Here is a 22,991-nt window from a genome sequence, read left to right on the forward strand (position 1 = left end):
GATGGAGCTTTCTGTTGCTAGAGGTGTCCACTGATCTGGGGCCAGTTTGATTGGTCATGGTTGCTCGAGTTCTTTGCATAGTATTTAGACAAAGGTGCATTTACAATTATACTGTATTAGCACAGTCGAATTGAAACAAACAATAAGAACTTTATATCAAGTATTGTGTGTGAGTTGAATGCGATGCAGCTCTGGAAAAAATAGACACCCCTCCAGATTTTCCTTTATTCAGCATTTCTGCACGAATTGTGGCCATTCCATTGCTGCGTCTGTTGAATTTTGACAAAAACAAATCTCAAGAGTGACTTTAAGTCCCAACAGCAATTTTAAATGCAGAGAGAATGCTAAGATGCATAAAAGTTGTGAATAAAAATGAGTGTTATTCTATTAAATATTACTACAAAATATTATTTTTTATTGTTTTAAATGCAATATGAACTTTTTTTGAAGCATTAAAGTATAACATTGCATCTTTGTTACTATTATCGAATAGTTTGTCAATTTATTTTCATATTTACTAATACATGCAAATAAAAGCAATATTTGGAATTTGAGAGCGATTTACTTTGTGGTGAGAATGAAACAAAAAATGATAATTATACCTAAACGAATACCTAAAAATAGGAAATTCAGAAAAAAAGAGAATAATTTGCAATACATTTTTTCCAGAGCTGTATATTCAAATCCTTTTATTTGAATAATTTCCTACGACTACTATAGAGACGGATCGCAATGTTTCTGGTCTCTTAATGGGGTTGCTGATGGCCTGTTTAATCCTCACAGAGAAAATTGCAGCTCTCAAGAAATACAATCCTAGGCATCATTACTCGACTAAACATGCAGAGCGGTAAGCTACAGTACTGGATGTATAAAGATGAGATGAGTCCACAGAGAATATCCATCAATAACTTTAAAACGATGCCAATTACTCATCACAGTAAAAATGTGTGTTGTTAAACACTTGTGTATGAATGACTATTCAACTGTCCCCATGAAGGAGGGACACCATCAGGCAAGTGGCCAGCTTGAGACCTCTGGTTCTCCTTGGTTATGCTTTCCTGTAGCTCAGTGGTAAGAGCATTGCGTTAACAACGCAAAGTTGTGGGTTTGATCCAAGGGGATTGCAGATACCTATGTAAAATGTATAGGATCATGCAATGTAAGTCGCTTGGATAAAAGCGTCTGCCAAATGTCTAAATGTAAATGAAAATGGTTCTGGATGAAACACACACCTTTTTTCGTTGTTAATCGAAACATAACCTACCTCTTTTCCATTGTCAAATAGTTCCTTTTAAATTGGGTCATAAATGTCCCGATCCTTCAAAAAAAACACCACACCTCATACCTTACATTGAAGGTGGGACCCAAGTCATATCTAGAAACCAGAATTGTAAAGTATACACTACAAGCACATCCTCTAAGCAACATCCAAGCCAAGCAACCCCATAATTGCCCAGCGAATACACTCAGAATAACTTAGCACCGCACAGGTTTTCCCCAGAAAATGTAGAAAGTTTGTATTTCTTAACTTCATGTTGGGAAAACAAGTGATTTCAGGCTGCGAGATCTGACAGATGCTTGAATGATTGATGCAGAATAAAACTCTTGACTGAAGAGTGTATGTGAGCAGTAACATTTAATCTCATCTCAGAGGAAGTCATGCTTGCTGAGGAAGATAAAAACGCAGAGGAGAAGGACGACAGTACCTGGTACAAGAGGAAATGCAACAACCCAGGTAACCAATGAGAAACTGAACGATCTGTTAGTATAAAATATTGCTGCTGTTTATTTATTTACTAATTATTTACTTTGAATTATGTTTAGTATTGAAAAGAGCTAAAAAAAGCAAAAATGACCTCATCAATGCAGAGGAGGGTGAAGATCATTTTACAGACATCTTATCAGTCGGTAAGCTCTATGCCCAGCTCATGTGACCTTTGAATTCGGCGCACCATTCATGTACATCCTGATGTCTTGTAACATTGTATGATGTCTTATGAGTGAGATGTTGACAAGTATTTCAGTGGTTTATATCTCCAGTGGTGAAATTTGTGTATGTTGCTGGTTATTCCAGCGAAGACCTTTAGTTATGAATCGTAGGTATTGTATTTTTTTATTTAACTGTTCACTTACATCACAACATCATCAAGTGTTAACTTCTCTGAACGTCTTTAAGGGATAGATTACCCAAAAATAAAAAACCTGTTTTCGTTTACTCACCCTCGAGTTGTTCCAAACCTGTATACATTTCGTTGATCTGATAAACACAGAGAAAGATGTTTGGAAGATTGCTTGTAACCAAACAGTGCTTGGACCCCACTGTAAGGAAAAATGTCTTCATGAATTTTTTTGGGTGGGGTTAGGGGAGAGGCTTTATTATGTACTTTTTAACACAATATAAGCTATGTAGGTGTCGTCACTTTCCAACGTGAACACGGCGTTAATGCTTCCACTTGAGTGGTAAAGCATTTTAGAAAATGAATGGTTACAATAGCAGGAAACGCAATTCCGAGTCTTTAGGATCACCTCTTGTCATTTAAGCAAATTTTTGCGCATTTTTGTCTCGGTTGAATGCAGCCATTTTGTGTTTTACCACTCAAGGGAGCATGTCTTGGGGGTGTGTCCCAGCATGTGCACGTGGGAACGTGACGTTAATGCATACCCTCTATAATCACGCTTTTGTATGATTCACATCTTGGTATGAATTCATACCAGGAACTGTGCGCTGATTACAACTCTCCTCAATGCCGTCAACGGCCAAGACGTACCGCTGCTCACTGCCGGCTCACATTGAATAAATAAAAGAACTTCCGGCCACTTTGATGCTCTCGACCGCGGCAATGGTGTGAATGCACAGTTAGTCACTTCGTCAAATTGGTAACATTGGTAATTTTTAGTCCAGCTCTTGACTGAGAACAAATTTAGGAGACATTTTTTATTAAAACTTTAATGAAGTGAAGATTAATGAAGATTGTACAGGATTGTGGGACACCATAGGCAGGCAGTGAAGGGTGCATTTCATAAAGATTTGAAGCAACGTTTGAAGCAATTTGATTCAGCCACAGAGCTAAGTGAGGCAGACTGGCCATCTAGAGAATTTTCCTGGCATCCCGCGTTTAGGTGAAGGCATGGAAGTTGATCCCGGAATGGCCAAGATGTCCAGGGCTATTTTAGTCCTAGTCCAGCCCTGGCTTGTTTTTGGTTTGAGTTTGGTATTATTTCAAAAATAAGGACTAAAAGAGGAGAGAGAGCGAGAGAAATTACATAGGCAGAGCATGCTGGTGTTTTTGCCCTCACTGAAGTAAAATTTGCATATTAAAATAGCCACCCAAATTAATATTCATCATCGAGGAACACGATACACTGTAGTAAAAATTCTATAGAAATTACAGTATTACTGGCAGCAGTTTGCCAGTAACTTACTGTAGATTTACATTTATGTAATTAACTGGCAACAGTTTGACCAAAGATAAATGATCATGCAAAGCATTCTGGGAACCAAAATTACCAAAAATCTAAATCTTTGTGTGGATTTCTGGTTCCCAAAATGCTTTGCACAAGGTTATTTTATAGTTATTTATGTAACGATAAAGACTTGTTTAATGTAAATTTATCTTTGAACAACCTGTTGCCAAGAAATTAGATAAATATAAATCTACAGTAAGTTACTGGCAACTAGCTGCATTACTGCAGCAAAATCTTTTTACAGTGTCCTGTGTACCAATGAAATCATTTGTCTCCTTTTCTTTTTCAACACTATAACTTGACATTTCAGTTTAATCTGAGATACTGAAAGTTCTGTGCAGTTTAGTGGAAGATGGTTAGAACCACAGAACCCTTAATGACACAATTGTGCACTTTTTCTGGTTTTCTTTATGGCACAATGAAGCGGCTGAAGTGGACTGGTACTTACAGATATGAAGTACTGACAATTCTGTGCGTGTTCACAGTACAGAGAATTATTCATGGCTATCGACAGCTCTCATTAACTGTCGCCACTCTCTCTCTATCTCTCTCTCTCTCTCTCTGCTCACAGTTTGCCCCGTCGCTCTCACTAGATAAAGATGTCTGTCAAACCAATGTACAGTATTGGCTATCAAAAAGCTTAACTTGGCAAGAAATCTTCCAATTCTCATATAAAGTGACCTTCAGATTGACATGTTAAACCTCTAATTGTTTAATAGATTGTATTGAAATGAAAAATCTCTCTCCTCACTCTTCTCCTCCCCCTCTCCACGCCATCATCTGAGAGATCGCCTCTTGAGTCATGTACTCTCTCCGCAGCTCCCCAGGGTTCTCCATTCACCCGTACGAGTGTGAAGAGCAGCAAGAACGAGAGCTCATCGTACTTGCGGAGGAAGGAGAAGAGGTTGCGCTTCTTCATTCGGCGTATGGTGAAGGCCCAGAGCTTCTACTGGAGCGTGCTGTGTATCGTGGGACTAAACACACTGTGTGTGGCTATAGTCCACTACGACCAGCCCGACTGGCTAACGTATGCGCTGTGTAAGTGAACAGCATCTTTAAAACACCATTACAGCTCTCTGGAGGATAACAGTTTTATGTGATCTATATCTTTACATGCGTTATGTGCATTAGGATTGATTTAAAAAATAAATCAGCTCAGAAATCAATTAAAAAGCCAAAGTTTGCAGTGCGTTTTTGAAAAGAGTGCTTTTAAGCACCGTAATTATTGCATAATTTATTGTAATGCTTGAAGGAAGAGTTGAGTTTCACTTTTAAATAGAAGAGATGGTGTGGTTGGGCCGTTGTGGAAGTGGAATGTTTTCAGCATTTGTTCATCCCTTTTATGTTAATTATTTGTAATTTTTTGGAGGATCTACTGACAGAAAGGCGATAAAATATACAAAACTTTGTGAACAGTAGAAGACCTTAGATAATAAAGCGTCATGTTTTATTACCTTTTTGAAGGAGGTATTTCAATCTACATACACCACTAGCCCTAAACAGACAAAATGCTCTGCAGAGCACATTTCGTAAATATATTGTCTCCTTCGGCAAAGAAGCAATACGAGACATCTTTGTCCTATGTCAGCCACCAAGATGAATTAATGCTGTTTATTTTTAGTCCGTGTTAGCTAATGCATTAACTAATGTTTACAGATACATCCTTGTTGTAAAGAGTCTCTTTAACACAACAGCATCAGTCATTGTTAGCAAACTGTATTCTAGGACACTTCATTCCACAGATCACCATTTTTCTGAACGTGCACTTAATATAAACAGAAGAGGTAGATGGTTGTATCGTGTGGTTGACAGGTCGGCCATCAACGTCCAAGTGGAGGCGATCCATCTCTACTAAAAGCCCTCATTTTCCCCACCTCTTTATGGGCAGATCTGGCTCCTCTATATATCTCTCTTTAAATTCCAACTGGAATGAAAATTAATTTGACATTTACTTGATTTCTTTTGCAAAACCACATAAAGTATAATAATTAAAGGGACAGCTCCCCCAAGAACTATCTGGGGTTTAGTACCTTACTTAAAAGCACGAAGTGATGGAGTTTATAGATCGCCCCTTGTAGGGTTTAAATGTACAACCTTTTGGTTACCTGCCCAGATCTTTAAACACTAAACTACATCACTCCCTCTCGGCATAGTCAAACCACCGCGACGACCACAATGATATATAAGCTGTATTAACTGTGCGGTAAATCGTGTTTTAAAGCCAAAAGGGATAAGTCCAGTGGTCTTATGAATGTATATATGATGTGACTGGCACGGTCCTTTGATAAATGCGTTTTTGTTTTGTGTGTGCACAGATTTGGCAGAGTTTGTGTTCCTCGGTCTGTTTCTAATAGAGATGAGTCTGAAGATGTATGGCCTCGGGCCCAGGACCTACTTTCACTCCTCATTTAACTGCTTTGACTTTGGGGTGAGTAACGTTTCCATCAGATACAAATGATGCGCGGGACCAAGCAAATGTTCCATTAGCAGTTAATGCCAGGGGTTCTGCGAAATACCGTTTTCTTTCAGGAAAGTCCTGCCGCTAAGTTCATCTTAAAACAGCCTCTGCGAATTATTTATAGTTAATATAGTATTTGATTTATATTTGTCTTTCATATTTTGTGCGTGCAGGTGATTGTGGGAAGCATTTTCGAGGTGATTTGGGCAGCAGTAAAACCAGGAGCATCTTTTGGCATCAGCGTGTTGCGAGCGCTGCGTTTACTGAGGATATTCAAGGTTACAAAGTAAGAGATCAAAAATGCTCCTTCATCTGTGGTGCCTTTTGGATCGCATTTGTAATTTGTCCTGAAAATCAAAGAGCATTCCTTTCTCTAAGAAGAGTTGTAATGGAACGCTTCTGCAGGTATTGGAACTCTCTGAGAAATCTGGTGGTGTCTCTGCTCAACTCCATGAAGTCGATCATCAGTCTTCTGTTCCTCCTGTTTCTCTTCATTGTGGTGTTTGCTCTGCTCGGGATGCAGCTCTTCGGCGGTCTGTAAGTATCCTTGGAGGGGTGAAAGGTGAAATTCTGTCATCACCTCTTCTCATTTCAAACCAATGACTGTTTTCTTTCCGCAGAACAGAACAGAAGATATTTTAAAAAATTGTTGGTAACAGAACAGCACAGCCCCCATTCAGTTGATTTGTAACCAATGTAAGTGAATGGGGGGCTGTTAAGACCATTCTTCAGAATATCTTCTCTTGTGTTCTGCGGAAGAAAGTCATACAGATTTGAAATGAAAGAGGGTGGGTAAATGATGACAGGATTTTCATTTTGAAAGTGAACTACATGTTTAACAACCCATGACGTAGTTGGCACATATCAAGCAAGTGATCCAGTGTCTTTGTGCATATGCATTTGTGTTTTTATTTTCTTGTGTAATATATAAGATGTTGTTGTGGTTTATACCAGTGTAATACATGCCCATGATAGATGAAAAATGTAGTCTTCACCTCACTGATGAGACAGGCGCGGTGGACGTGGGTATCATTATAATATTCACAAAACGCCTATTCAAACAATGTTGTAAGCGCAGAAGTATTAATTTTATGTCACAGACACCAGCATAATAATGTACAATTTACAATACAAAACAATGTCTACCTTTCAATGAAGCAAGGACTTTACTGCGACCATGGAAAAAACTGTTAATCCTTCCAAAGCACATGTAAGTTACGCTAAATTAAATAAATGTTCGGTAGCCTACTACAAATATAAATAACATTTTATTTTTAGACATTTTAGCCTACAGTATAATTTGCAAACGGCATAAACCACCCGTTACAGTCAGACTGAAATTTCAATCGGATTGTACTTTTAATTGGATTACATTGGTCCATGTAAACTATTGTCAGGTTAGTAAATTTTCACATCCCTAACTGTCCAAATTCCTTATAAATAGGCACATGAAAATAAAAACATAATAACTATTTTATGTTCTATGAAAAACCATCCTTTCTCCATTTGTTGGATATTATTCGTTCTGGTTTGCAGGATCCAGCAAAGTATGTAGTGGATCCTTTTTGTCACATCCATAATGCATTTATTTTCTCTCTTTTAAAATAGAAATCCATAGACTAATACGTTTCTGATCTCTGGACTATATCATCATTTAGTTCATTAATATATTCTCTGAGATTTTATATTTCAAGTTTTGACTGAAAATGTCACATCCATTACTCTAGAATTGCCCAAAAGTCATGGGTTCGATCCCATGGTGCACACATAGGGCATAATGATCAAACGGAATACTGCATTTAAAAAAGACATATTATAAAATATGTAAGGTAATGTCTGCTCTAAATGTAACAATGTTTTGTGGTTATGGATGAAGTGAAAAGATAAGCAAAAGAACATTCTCATTGTTGGGTTGTGACTTGTACACTGTGTGCTCGTTTTGTTTCAAAACCCTTGTCATACAAAATACGTCCCCATAGTTTACGATCCAAACCGCTATGAGTCCTCCAAGTCCTGCTGTTGTACTTACCCTTCAGCTCCATGTTGATAAACATGAGTGAGCTGATCCAGACGACAGAAGTTTTAATTTCTCCATTTCATGAATTATTGAACGCCCGCCGCAACAGAGGAATCGCCTCACACTTCCCATGAAGTAAATATCAGCTTAGATCCACAAACATGCAGTCATGTGAGACATTGTCATGAAGAGTGCTGTGAATAAACAAATAGTCTATGCAAACTTATAAAACAATGCCTTTAAAATATAAACAAAGCAACGCATGGAAACCAGGGGAGACCAAAAGTTAAGTCTTTCCTGCTCTGTGCTTAGCGGAATGAGAAATTGCTTTTGCGCTTCTCGGTTTCAGCTACGTAGCACATTTATATTTAAGACTACTAGATGGACATGATATAAACTCACTGTCTGATCATTTTCTGGGTTGAGATAGAGAGTCATACAGTGCGAAACATGAAGAGCACATAGGTAGTATAAACAATAAGATTAAACATTGTCCACAAATCAAATGCCCTGAATATTTGAATTAATGGTGTTTGCTAGGTTTGAGTAACAACAGAGATTAAACTATAGACCAGTTCTTCTCTAATACTGTACAAGTACCTTTAAACCCAAACAAGTTCTTAAAAATTCACACAGATTTGTAACAGGTGCATACACACATACATTTATTCTCATCCCTATTCTAATGTTGATGAATAAATATTATTATAAATCAAGGAACACATGTCATAATATAGGAATTAACATAATACATGCCCAAACATCTGCATATAAAGGAGTTAAAAAAGCAACCTCTCCTCTTTTGAGTTTAATTTAAATGTACCATTAAAATAACTTAGAACACAATAAACATCATTTATATTGAAATAAACGGCTTCTGATCTGCTGCATATTTCCTTTTTTTTTGTTCTAGCGTAATGTAAATACAACTATACATACAATTTCATAACCTTCATTGTTCAGCTCTACACACAGTTTTTATTTATAGGTTTTTTTGTGGTTAGAAACCGCAATTCCGGACATGAAATAATATTTTTAACATTGTGTTTTAGAATGAATAACATTTATTTATGTATTTAGCAGAAATTCAAGGCACAACTTTACATTTTCTTTGTTCTTTTGGAATTTAATCCAGGACTTTGGTGAGGCTAGCACTAAACTACCCAAGTCTACAAACATACAGTACGTTGTAAACAAATTCTGTAGAAATGACAGTATTATTGGCAGCAGTTTCCCAGTAATTTACTCTAGATTTACATTTATGTCCTTTACTGGCAACTATTTTTTCAAACATTTAACAGTAATAAGTCTTTAAAAAAATGTAAAATAGCAGCCTCATGCAAAGCATTCTGTGAACCAATATTAAAAAAACTGAAAAAGGTTGATGAGGATTCCTGATGAGGATAGATGGTTAGCAATAGAGGATAGCAAAATTCAATTGTTTTTACAATAATCGTCGTCTTGGGTAGTTGTTGGAATGTTACATTGCCACTGTTTTGCAATTAAATACAGGAACATGTGTTGAGCGAAGAATTACTTTTTGTTTTCCAGAATAACAAAAACAAGCTCTTGGTTGTAATGTCTTTTATTATTTCAAGAATTTCTATTCAGCTGTCTGCATTCCCTAGTAATGAAGCCCCTGCGGAGTCCCTGAGAGTGTGAGGGAAAATGCTGGAATAAGAAGCCAAATTAATTATGTGCTTATTGTTAGGGGAGGAGAGTCAGCTGTGCTTTTATATGCAGATGTGGAAAACCATTTGGATGTTATGACAGTACCGTTATTTAAGCAAATTGACATTTGTAGGCTACCACCTCAAGCTAAATCTTTTTGCTGTGTTTACTAGATAAAATATGAAGGATCTTCACATTTTAAAGATGACTTTGTGTATCCTGAGCATCCTAAGTTTTCCAAAAAAGTGATTCAAGGTTAATTCAGAATGATTCTCTCTTCCAGGTTTAATTTTGATGATGAAACCCCGACTACCAACTTTGACACGTTCCCAGCTGCTATTCTGACAGTGTTTCAGGTAATGACCATCTGTAATACACTGTACGTCTGAATAATTTAACATGATACATGGTGGAAATGCATGATCTGTGCTGTTTTGTCAGATTCTGACGGGAGAGGACTGGAACGCTGTGATGTATCATGGAATTGAATCTCAGGGTGGAGTTCACCGGGGAATGTTCTGCTCCATCTACTTTATTGTACTTACGCTGTTTGGAAACTGTATCCTTATCTATGACTGACTAACAATGCACTGCATAAGCGATTAAACTATTTTATCTCATACAAAAATGTAATAATTAAGTATGACACTTTATGGACTTAGATTATAACGTTTATTTGCTTTACTCGTAGTGATATTTCATCTAGTTGAGCTATGATGATAATTAGGTTCCACTGTACAAAGCATGCAAATAACTTTATTTTGTTAAAAGTTCTACACTGGTTTGATTTATAAATTAGATTTAGATTAAGAGGGTTTTTCTTGTCATTTACTTTACAGAAGCTATAGCTCTACAGAGGGCTGTTCGGTCAATATGTATGTGCGCTTATTTAGTATTTCACATAACCGAATGGAGCAATTTAGGAAAAACATAACTTATGTTCACTTTCATCTGAATGTCCTTAATACACATTTGGTTAGACACTCTCCTCAATGTCTTTTTGGCCATTGCTGTTGATAACCTCGCTAATGCGCAAGAACTTACCAAGGTTGGCAAATTTAAACCCTACATATGAGAATGCTGTACATGGCACATCCACCTGCATCACATATCTTATGTATGCTGAGGTAAAAAAAGGAGTGATCTTATCTTTGTACACTGACAGCTTTATTGGATTCATACTGTAAACCTTTCTCATAAAGGCTCTTTTGATATGATTGATGTTTGCTTTGGTCGGTAACTCAAGGTAATGAAGCTTTCAAGCCGTCGTGGGATTTATGTCTTGGTTGAAGAGGGTACCGAAAATATGAGGCCAAAAGGCCCTTGAAACATCTCCACCGTGATTTGTTGATGGCAGTAGTTTCTGCCATGGGATGCAAATTTCTTTCTTTGTCTGTTGCAGGATGAGGAGGAACAGGAGGAGGCCATCAATAAGAAACTGGCTCTGCAGAAAGCTAAGGAAGTAAAGGAGGTCAGCCCCATTTCGGCCGCTAACATTTCCATCACAGCGTAAGTTAGGAGGCATTTAACCTGAAAGTCAGGCTGTTACCATCTTCTTTTACTAACCTTTGTTCATAACCATCCACCATGTTCTCTCTCTTTTTTTAAAGTATTCCTTATGTTTATATGTGTGTACACATTTCTGTTTTGTTATCTTACTGTTTTTCGCTCCTCCTTATGTTGCTGCAAGGCTGTTTTCTTTTGTGCAGTTGGTCCTGTACGCATGTCCATTATTATATTGTTGTCAGCATAAAATGACATGTATACTTGACTCAAATGGCCTGTTTGGAATTCTTGGAGCTAAAGACTTTCGATGCTGTTTGACCCAGGGTGGCTGGCAAATTAAACTTTGAGTTTGATTTAAACTCGCTCAGATTTAAGTTATAAGTAGCCCTTCATGTATCTGTGGAACTAAATACAGATTTCTTTCAGTTTCCAGTAAATTTTCACTTCTAGTACTCTGACTTGAGCTCAACAAATTTGACCATGTTTATTCGGACAACATCTGCAGATTAAAATATTTGTAACACGGTACCTTTTAAATGTATGATTTGGAAGTGTCAAGAGTCTGAAGATTCCTTCTGGGTCTAGTTGTCTTTGATTGATTATCAACATTACAACATTACCGACAACATTATCAGTAACAATTATTTTTAACATTTGTTTTTTAAACAGTTTGTAAAGATCGTAAATAAAATTTGCCCATACTGTAAACACATTTTCAAGTTTGGAGTTACCCAATGTAAAAGTTTAATTTGTCATTACAAAAATTTATTTAAACAACCACTTTTTAGATTATTGGGTGGACGTGTCCTTATCAAAAAGGGGTTATGGCCTGCCACTTGACTGATTTGTTGATCATTTTTATTTTAATCACCTTTCAATTATATATATATATATATATTTATTTTTATGTCTTTCTTTAACTATGAAGTTCTTTTAGGGATATTGTTGAGTTCTCATTAACATTAATTTATTTGTTTACTCTATATTTATTACATTACCATGATGCCTTTTCTTTTCTATTGTTTTGTTTATAATTCAGTTTAAAAGTCACACTATTGTTAAGATGTACTTCCCTTTGAGTTGGGTGGAGTCAGAGTAAGAGTGATTGACAGTCCCTGCCTCTGACTCCGCCCCCATCGACCCGTTTCTTTCCCCTCTCATGGTTTTTGTTTTTGGCATATGCAGTTTTATAAGGCCAAATCCTGGTGCTCGTTCATGCAGCTCCTCCAACTCCAGCTCTCATTCACCGTGAGTTAATTTACTGTGTTAAAATCTATTCTCCTCCTCTGTCCCAGCACACTGCTCTTGCATCACAGGCAGAGTTCTTACGAAGTACACTTCAGAGTTTACAATAGATAACAAATAAAAGTAGTATAAAGCGACACCGAAAACAGGAAATAAGATAAATGCAGACTCTAAGTGATCATAATTAATTATGTAATGGATTCATGTGCTTTAGGTTTTCGTTTGAACTGGATCTTTAGCTGCATTTCTGTAGCTAGTGGGTCAGGAAAGTCCTAGGGATATCTAGGACGACTGTGAGCTGGGATCATAGACTGCAATTGGCATTGAGTCGCATTCTCAGACGCAGCCGTCTGTTGCCCAGTGAGCATCACTACTAGAGCTCCTGCTACTGTTAGTGCCTAATGAGTCAGCACTCCTGTCAGACGGGCCTGCTGTGAGAGCGTACACACACACACACACACGCACACACACTCACGCGTACAAGCCGACAGACTCAGAAATTTATATCCATGCTCTTAATTAAGTCAGATGAACAAAGACAGCATGATGTTGTTACACCCGTAGAGATTTTCAGTGCAGCTCCAACAACTTTCAGTTCTCTTGACTGTTTTGTGCATTTCTCTGTTTTGTTTTAACATTTTTATAATTTTTGCCATTTTGTCTATCGTTTGAACATCTTTGTTCCTTTTCGATTTTCTTGTCAATGTTTGTGTTCTTAGCTGTTTTCTGTGGGGACTCTTAGTCTGTTTGTGTATCTGGATTTCACTGTGTGCTGTTACTGTATGTGTTTTAGGAGTTATGTCTGCACCCCTGCACATCACTATTTGAGGTAATGGTACCGCAAAGGGCATGACTTTTAATAACTTCAGTACATAAGTGGACGTATTTGATTCATCTGTAAGACAAAAGACAAATACTCATCCGTGACGCACCTCATAGTGTTTGGAAATGTGAAATATATCAGACATTACAGAATCATTCCCCTCATTGGACATACTGTACGTGTATTCTCACAATTAACCTACGATTTCATTTTAAACCCTTGGTCCAGACATAAATCATTCTTTGATATCATTTTGTTCTTTGCACTTTAAAGTTATTGTAAGCTTAATTTAATAGAATATCACAAATAAAATGTCTGAATCTATCGAGAGACATCACTGAAATGAGGCACGCGCATGTTAGCCAATCGGAATCTGTGCATTTGGGTTTGCTGACATCTGATTGGCTAACATGTCATTGGAGGGTGGTTTTAAAGAGGCTGCGTGGTTGAAGAAACCAATCATTACTTACAGACCCTTTAAGGTTTATGGAGTATTGTTGTACATTATGAACAAGCCAGACTTCCTTTTTGTAAACGTTGGTTAATTGTCATAGGACTGTACAGTAATAGCAAAAGAGCATTTTATGTCTATCCAAGTATGTAAATATTTCCTAGAGAGCAATCATTAAATAGTCATTCACACAGCTGAATTATTGCAGCCTTGTTGTATTGTATACAGAAAATATCACAGAGTCAAAATAAATACTGTGCTGGATTGTAGGCTGTAAAAAAACTACATTTACTGAAACAGCAAAGTTTCAGTTTGTGCTGCTGTTTCAAGACATTTCGGATGTTTTTGCCAGCTACAGCAGCATGTAGCATCATTCTTTTCTCCTTATAATGTTTACATAAAAGAAGAAATGTCTTCTAGCATTATGTTCAAATGCAGTTATTCCACGTTGAACACATCCCCCCATTAACTTCTATTGTATGAACACAAAACCAATGCATGTGAATGGGTGCCAGTTACCAGCATTCGTCAAAATTACTTCTGACAAGAGGTGACAGAATTTTTATTCTTGTGTAAACTATCACTTTAAAGCTAGTTCGCCTGATCTTATTCCCATGTTCTCTCCCAATAATTTGCAGTGCTCTCTCTGCCATCTACCATTAACACATTGGCCAGAAAGAAAATAAAATCACACTTCGAGGTTCTGTCATAGATAGACTGTGACCTGCCCACAGCAGTGATTCACACTGCAAAGCACTGCTTTAGAAATAAATAGTGCCTCAAAATGAGTCTAACCCTGTTCTCTTTCTCATCACCTGTCCACACATGGCCGTAGTTCACTCATCACGTCTACTCTCTGGAACACAGCCATCCTGATAGACCTGTGAACAGAATAAATCAGGAGGATGCGGTAGATGAAATAGAGCAGTGTTACTTGCATTCTCCTTGAATGCTTTTCAGTTACCTTACCTTACCGTAGTTACTGGTGATTCATGTACTCTTCCCAGCGCTAACTATTTGAATAAGAAGAATGTCTTTGAGAAATACAGTATAGATTCTCTTTTAAAGGAGGGGAAGACATGAGCCCAGAGTCCAAAATGAACTGGGCAAGTGCCAAATAAAAAAATATCTTTGGCAAGTATGTTAAATGGTATTACTTGCCAGCTGGCTGGTTACTTCATTTAGGAATCATTATTAAAAATGTAATATTGAAAGGATGAACCCTTTTATGTCCCTGAAACGATTCATATCAAATATATTTAGACTATTTAAACATCTTATGCGACTTATAAAATGTTTATCGTTTTTCAATTCTCTCACCATTTGAAGTTTTGGACCACTCATGAGGATGTTAAACCTCAATAAACTTAAAACACTTGTTGTGTGTCACAGACATCAGATGCATGAGTCAAACCATTTCCACAGACACGTGCAGGATGAGTAAAGCATGTCATGTGATACTTGTAATGTGGCATCCATAAAGACCTTCTTTTCACATGAATGAGAGCTTAAAAAAGTAACCTTTATTGTGATGTGCAGCAATCCAAAATAAAGCCCAAAAGTTCAATAAACGCAATTACATAGTTAACATTTTTAAAGGGGGTCTCGACATGGATGGAGACGTTAAAATCTTGACTAACTTTGTTCCCTCATTTGTATGTCACTGACAGAAGTTTCTCAAATCTCCTTTTCAGTAAAGAACAGCAACGATCCCTAAAAATGATGTCCGTGTGGGAGCAACGCACCTCCCAAATCCGAAAGAACATTCTGGCCAGCAGCGAGGCGTTGTACCAGGAGGAGCTCCATCCACGTCTGACATCCAACCTCCACCTTCACCCTGACATCAAAACTCACTTAGATCGCCCTCTAGTTGTAGAACCTCGTTGTGATGGCCCCATTAGCCCCGGGGCCGACTGGGACAAACCCCAGAATATGCAAGTGGAAGCTGGCACACCGGAGGAAAGAGACGCCCCTATTATGGAACCCCTGCAGTCTCACCCACCGCGCAAGCATCATCGTCACAGGGAGCGGCCTTCCAACGAGACCAATGAGAACGGAGACATGGTACGCAGCAAAGAAGGTAGGCATCACGTTCATCACAGCCGCAGCAAAGAGCACGACGGGACACGATGTAAGGAGGGGAAGAACGACAGGAGCCGGAGTAGGGAGGGGGGTCGCAGACATCACCACCAGAGCTCGGTGGACGAGGGAGGCGGGGAGAGGGAACATCGCCACCATCACTCCCACAGACATAACAGGGAGGGCAATGGAGTGGTCAGTGCTGGGGGCAAGAGCGAAAGGAGCTCCAGGCATAAGGAGGGCTCACGTTCCGGAACGAGGGAAGGGGAGAAGTGCACCAGAGGAGAGAACGGAGGTAACGGAGGGAGGAGAAAGCATAGGCCGCGGAGCAGTAAAGCTCAGTCCACCCTTGAGGGAGAGGATGAACAGGGAAATGGAGATAAAGAGGAGGGCAAGTCGCACAGCCACAGGTAAGAGCAACATTTCATACCAAAAGTTCTCATGTGAAAATAAAGGTGATGTCATTTTTAAAGAAGCTTTAGCATCTTCAATCTTTCGACAGTCATAGACTCTTTAAAGGTTTTTTTTAAGGTGGGAATTCTGGGATGTCTTTTCCAATTGCATCTTTAATTTCTTGGAATTGAGCATACAATGATAGCAAAAAATTCTAATCAATTCCCAGCTCCAGACATGTGGACATGGGAGGAGATTCACTCGCCGTAAACCCCCATCATCCCCCAGTCGGCAACAGATGGTGCCTTGAGAAACCAGAAGAATCGGACAACAAGCGGAACATTGGTCAGACCGGAGGAATAAGCACACACATCCCTGTAACAATCACATCTCCACCTGGGGAGACAACCCTTATACCCAGTCAGTATTTCTAGAAAAATTTTTACCCTTATTTTGTGCTGATATATTTTATGCAACTTTTAATTTCTTTAAACAAAGTAATCAAGTCTAATAGTTTGTTGTATATTTCGTTTATTGTAGAAAAGGTGTCTGTGTATGTTAAAACTAATGCATTGATTTTCATCTCTTAGTGAACAGTATAGACAGTGAGACTGTGCCCATGACTGAAAAGAATCTGGAGGATCTAAACCAGAGCAGCCCTCGTCCCATTCTCCCCTTCAGCTCCATGTTCATCTTCAGCCCATCCAACCCGTGAGTGTGTGTGAGTGGTAGTGTTGGGGAATTTATGGTAAAATAACTGTGAGGAGTCGAAACTTATTTTCTGTGGTAATGGACACCATCCATTACCAGCAGAAAGTATTAAAACATTGTTTAGAACTTGACAGTGCCTTACCTGCTTTCAAAATAGTATACTTTACATCCCTTTCAATTAACAGTAAAAGTTATCTTAGCGAGTAGTTACTGTGTTTACATTTTTTGTTTGCATCTTGTAGCTTGTCAGAAGATTAGCTGGATGTAGCTGAACTATCTTTATCTGAATGTAGAATACCATAGTAACTGACCAATTTAAAGCAATTTCCTCAACTCTGATGTGAGCTTTCTCAAACACATACTCTTGTAGTTGATGACTGGAAAACTACCAAGATATTTGTGTCTGCAAGTGTTTTAGCTCATTACCGTGCTGAATATCCCTTAGCATAGCTGTAAAGTTTGACTGTGCGTTAAAGGTAAACACTTTAAGATCTCAAGTCTACGAGGCATCCACACTCATAAACCTGCACATAAAGATGTATACTGTTGCCAAGTCCAACATCTATAACCTTGGTGTCTATCATTGCACTATTTGGGTACCAGTAAATGGTTAAATGTTTTATAGACTATTTTATATTCTGTAAATAAGTATCTGTGTATGTGTGAACCTGAGTGAATGCCAAACACACTCCAGGTGACTCAAGGTGATTGTTAAAGTGTGTGACCAACATGAAAGCATTATTCTTTTTTGGGGGATTAGAAGTTAGAAGCCAGACTTAATGAAGATGTAACTGTGATAAGATTGTCTTTAATAGTGTATAATTGTTTGTGCAGGGTGAGACGTCTGTGCCACTACATTGTGAGTCTCCGATACTTTGAGATGTGTATCCTGGTGGTCATTGCCATGAGCAGTATAGCTCTGGCCGCTGAGGACCCGGTACAAGCCAATGCTCCTCGCAACAACGTGAGTCAAGACTTCACCAGTTGCATGTCTTTCTCTTTTCTGGGTCTTTCTTTTTAATATCACCTGATAATAGTCTCGGATGACTGATGTCACGCTGTTTGATTTGTTAAATATACGCCCCTTTTTCGATTTCTTCTCTGCATAGGTGCTGAAGTATTTGGACTACGTCTTCACTGGAGTTTTCACATTTGAGATGGTCATTAAGGTAAGTGGGAGGAAGAGGATGGTCGGGTAGAATGCAACCCTTTGACGTGACGCATCTTTCCCCTTTGTGGGGCAAATTATCACTGGAACACATTTTTGAGTAGTCGTTTTTAAGTGTCTATTTATAGACACTAAATTGAAAAAGGGTGCACAGGTTACCCCATATGTCCCCTAAATGATAGCATTTAGCTTTGTAGTACAGCTGTCTTTTACTAAGAATATAAAATGTTTTCAGCTTCAGAAATATTTTATATTCATGCCGTTCCTTTTATCAGATGGTGGATTTGGGTTTATTGCTACATCCCGGCGCGTACTTCAGAGATCTGTGGAATATTCTGGACTTCATTGTGGTCAGCGGTGCGCTGGTGGCCTTCGCATTCTCGTAAGTTTCTTATCATTTACAAATACCTGGAAAAGCCAACGTAATCGCCACAGAACTAATAACAAAATAACTCGACTTGTGTATACGTTTATCAGCATTTCAGACGACTTCAATTCAGTTCAATTGTTTGACACTGAGTGTTTTCGTCTGTCTTAGTTGTACACATCCACACGTGTTAAATTTCTCTCATTCGACATGCTGCGATCGTAAAAAAAAAATATAATTTCATTAAGACGTTTGCCAGCTTCCTCTGATGTGTTTATCACTTCTTCTTCTTCTATCAGTGGTGTGGATCAATTGAAATCACTTTATTGCAGTTTGCAAAAGGCATTGTTGTTTTCTGTTAAAAAGATCAAGCGTATGTGTGCGATAGATGATGAAGGAGTTGTCTGATATAATCAGCTGTTCGCCCATCTCCTGTGGTGTAATGGATGGACCACTGCAATGCTTTACAGTGGGCCATGGCAATTAGATGCTATTAGAAACAGATTGAGAACGTTGCAAACTCAGCACAAAGTTTTTTATGTAAAATCTTCCTCCATATTTAATAGATCTGAATTTGGTGCTACATATGTGTAGATACGTGATTATTTCCCATGTTGTCCTAATTTTTTTCAATGTGAGTGGAATGGAGGGCGGATGTGTTCAGGGGTGTTTTGTTTTTGCTAGGACCCTCTATATGCTCAGCCTGTATTGGTTTATGAATGTTATATTTTGTTGGAATAACAAGGGTACCTGCAAAAAAGAGTCTCTCAGCTTGGATCTGTTTTATATCATTGTGTTTTTATTGCTGTGATGTCTTGTCAAAGCTGAGGCGTGTTCAATGTGAATGTACTGTTGTGCCGTCACTGACTCCCTCTCTTCCTCTGTTTCTCTCTGCCTGGAATCACTTGAAGGAGCTTCATGGGGTAACGCCTTAACTCTCTCTGTCCTTGTCTCTGTCTCTTTCTCTCTCTTTCACTGTTCGTCCTTATGCCTGTCTTAGTGTGAGTCGAGTAATGTGTAGCCCATAGGCACGTGTTGAAGCATGAGATCTTCTGCAATGTTTCAGCCTTTCCATAATCCATCACTTCACATCATTTCGCATACATGTGCAGCTTGATTCTTCTTCCATGTCATTTAATTCTCCAGTTTCATCGGGTGGCAGAAGCTATCGATCTGTTTCATTTCCTCTAAACATTCTTGCTAAGGATGGCCTGAGTACCCGAGTACTCGGAAAACATTACACAACACCATAATTGTGTGACTAGTTCTTTTCAAAACAGTATGTAACTGCCAGATTTGGACAATTGTAATGACTTGATTTCAGGATGCACATAGCATTTCAACACACAGAAATGTAATCACCAGAAATGTTTTGTCTAGGGTTTTTTCCAATAATTTATTTTAATCTAAAAGACAGAACAATAAGGACACAGATTACCCAGAGCAGTATTACAATACCCAGATGATTTATCTGCGGAGTACTCGAGTAGACAAAGTAAACAAAGTGATAATCCCTCATTCTCAGTAGGTCTCTGTATGTACGTATTGAATATGGAACATCCTGGATAATCCACACAGAGCCATCAGACAGAATGATGTTTTGATCTGTATGTCTGCTCAGCTTGGTGCATGTGTCATATAAAAACAAAGATGACCTGTTAAACTCGGTTGGAGTGACACACAAGGGCAGGTTTCAGACATCACATCAGCACTCCATTGGATTAACAGGCATCAGAATATGAATGTATTGACATGCTCATGTTTCTGCATGCTTAGAGAGTCACATAAGAGAATGTGATGTACTGTCATTGCTGGGATTGGACAGGGGTTTAAGCGTTCTCTGTGGAGTTGAAGCATAACAGATACTTTGCCTTAAATCATATCTGTTGCTTTGGTTGCTTTTTAGGTATTTCACCATTTTCTGGCATCGCAGAACAAGCTAAATAAGACTATTACCTTTTAAGTGGTGGTGGGAGAAAAACATGCAATATACGTACACTACTGTTCAAAAGTTTGGGAAATGTTTTTTACTATTTGTTGAAATGTTTGACTTGCAATATGAAGATTTATTTTTTCTTTATTTAAAAAGCAAAAGTTTTATTAAAATTTGATACCTTGGACCAACTAATGGACATAAATAGATAGAAACTGTCTCAGCTCAAGAATCCGATTGAGATGATTTATCACATAACTCTTATTGTTACATTTCTCATTGATATTCCATAGTTTGGAGTTTACTGTTACTCTTTAATGTTCAAATGGATATCTAAATACGTCACCTCTTAAATTGTTCAACAGTCATGTAGTTGCTGTATTTGACTACAGTATTTTAAAGGGTTTACCCAAAAAGGAAAATTCTGTCATAAATAACACACTCTCAAGTTGTTCCAAACCTGTATACATTTCTTTGTTTGGTAGAACACAGGGAAAGATATTTGGATGAATGCTTGTAAACAAACAGTTCTTGGACCCCACTGACTTCCATAGTAGGAAAAATTACAATAGTAGTAAAAAGTGTCCCGGAACTGTTTGCTGGTCTACTTTCTCTAAAATATACTTTGTGTTCAACAAAACAATGAAAATGATAAAGTAAAATTTCCTTTCTCCGGGCAAGGTTACAATAATTATTCTAATGTCTTTCTCTGTGTTCATCGGAACAAATAAATGTATACAGATTTGGAACAACTCGAAGGAGAGTAAATGATGACAGAAGATTTATTTTTGGGTGAACTATCCCTTTAATGTTTTTAATACCCTAAAATGATTTCAGTTCAATAAAATATTATAAACCTATCAGCACAGCGCTATAGGTAGATGACGTATTATAAACTGTAGCATCAGATCATTTGATTTTCTATTTCGTCAAAATCTGAACTTAAAGGGGTCATATGACATGTCTAAAACGAATATTATAGTTTATTTTAGTTGTAATGTAATGTGTATGCACAGTTTAAGGTGCATAAAGTTTGTATCTCCTCTTTGCCCCGCCTCTCTGAAACGCGCAGACTTTTTACAAACTCATCAGGTGTGCTGTGATTGACCAAGTTCACTAGTGCGTAGTGATTGGTCGAATACTGCAAGCGTGTGACGGAAATGTAACGCCTCTTGCCATATTTGGAATCAAATCATACCACGAACTGACATGAATTGTGGGGGTGTGGTTACAAGAGGTGTTTCAGGCAGGTCTGGGTGAGCATTCGCTTTTAGATTGAATGCATCTTTTGTTCTGACACTTTGATTTTTGCAATTTTACGTGTCTAATACATGGGCAACTTATAACACACCAAAGACACAGAAAAACACATATTCATGCCATACGACCCCTTTAAAAGGAGCTAAGTGTACAACAAAATATATATGTACTATAATAATATATACAGTATAACCCATATATTTATTTAATATGCTACTGAATCCCACCCTAAATCAGCTCAGAACTGTAGTGAGATTTACGGTTCAAGCTTCTCTTTTCTGGGTCTGCATCTTTTGATTTTCGATCCAGATCTTTATCGTGTTGTTTTTTTAGATCCAGTTCAGATGTTTTTTCTCCTGTCAAATCTACACTAAAAAATCTGTCATCCTTTAACATCCTTATATGTGAAATAAATGACAGTTCAAAGTGCTTGTTTCACCCATCATCCATAAGCCTTTTCTGAAACATTCACTTAAAAACACTCCTACCCTTCGTCAAAGACATTTTTTATTCTGATGGCACTCATGCAAATCTCTGTTTATTCTTAATGAAATGTTATGTGCAATGTTCTCGGAGGTGTAAGTGGTTTACTGTTAGTTCACAGGTGAATTTTGTTCATAATGTTTTGCCTTGTGCTTTTGTTCTTCTCATTTATTAGATCACAGCAAAGCGTAAACAGGTGGGGAACCCCCAGAATTCTCTTTCTCCTTGATAACTCACTTTTCATTGTCCTGGCTTGTCCAGGACAATGTCCTTTACCGTCACTACATGTCAGTGGACTGAGAGTATCTGTACAGGGTTGGAGCCTCTACGATAACACTGCTATCTTTCATCACAACCTCGCAATTGATGTGATGTGAAAGTTATCAGGGCGTTCATTGAGACGTTATTGAAGCTCTGCTGTATATTTGTGTGCAGTGGGTTCGGAGGATAAACCACAGGCCCTGTACAGTAAATTGCATGCTGGACTAATGTGCATCAGGGAGCATGGCTGGAGTTGCATGACCATGTCGAGCCCTCTCATTGGGCCAGGGGGAGTAACTTCACCATGCTGATTGTTGAACCATGCTGTAAGGTCTCTGCTGATTGGCTGTTAGATTGGTCTTTATAGGATATATTGTGTAATGTATGAACTGTGCATGTGTAAGTAGACATCAACACTGTCTAGAGGTTAGGAGGTGCTTTTTTCTTCATTATACACGTGCTACATGACTTGTATGGCTACTGGAAAGGTCAGTTGGATAGATAGCTGAATAGAGATGTCTGTATAAAGGAAGATGATCAGTGCTTTGTGGATTGATTTTTATAAATGTAAAGCAATCATTTTTTATCTGAGAGCATCAATCACAATGTCAAACAAACTCTTTATTCAAGTACGAGACTAGCTGTGTCCAAAATTAGTGTACTTTCGAAGAATATACTATATTTAATAAAAAAACTGAAA

The 22,991-nt window shown here is 38.1% G+C and overlaps 1 protein-coding gene across 1 annotated transcript in view; it reads left to right on the forward strand.

Annotated features, from left to right (window-relative positions):
- The window catches only part of cacna1ba (calcium channel, voltage-dependent, N type, alpha 1B subunit, a), a gene marked incomplete at its 5' end in the record, with an annotated part of 90,920 nt that overhangs the window by 39,568 nt on the left and 28,361 nt on the right, over positions 1-22,991 (forward strand). The window contains 18 exons of the mRNA XM_079472826.1: positions 1,652-1,735; positions 1,825-1,908; positions 4,285-4,503; positions 5,781-5,893; positions 6,097-6,209; positions 6,329-6,460; positions 9,895-9,967; positions 10,053-10,170; positions 10,592-10,659; positions 11,014-11,120; positions 13,156-13,191; positions 15,331-16,125; positions 16,344-16,528; positions 16,699-16,819; positions 17,654-17,783; positions 17,929-17,988; positions 18,263-18,369; positions 22,206-22,226. Of these exons, the coding sequence (XP_079328952.1) occupies positions 1,652-1,735; positions 1,825-1,908; positions 4,285-4,503; positions 5,781-5,893; positions 6,097-6,209; positions 6,329-6,460; positions 9,895-9,967; positions 10,053-10,170; positions 10,592-10,659; positions 11,014-11,120; positions 13,156-13,191; positions 15,331-16,125; positions 16,344-16,528; positions 16,699-16,819; positions 17,654-17,783; positions 17,929-17,988; positions 18,263-18,369; positions 22,206-22,226 (2,566 nt within the window). The remainder of the gene's footprint in view (positions 1-1,651; positions 1,736-1,824; positions 1,909-4,284; positions 4,504-5,780; positions 5,894-6,096; positions 6,210-6,328; positions 6,461-9,894; positions 9,968-10,052; positions 10,171-10,591; positions 10,660-11,013; positions 11,121-13,155; positions 13,192-15,330; positions 16,126-16,343; positions 16,529-16,698; positions 16,820-17,653; positions 17,784-17,928; positions 17,989-18,262; positions 18,370-22,205; positions 22,227-22,991) is intronic.

The sequence above is a fragment of the Barbatula barbatula genome (genome assembly GCF_947034865.1).
Source record: "Barbatula barbatula genome assembly, chromosome: 2".
NCBI classification, from domain to species: Eukaryota; Metazoa; Chordata; class Actinopteri; order Cypriniformes; family Nemacheilidae; genus Barbatula; species Barbatula barbatula.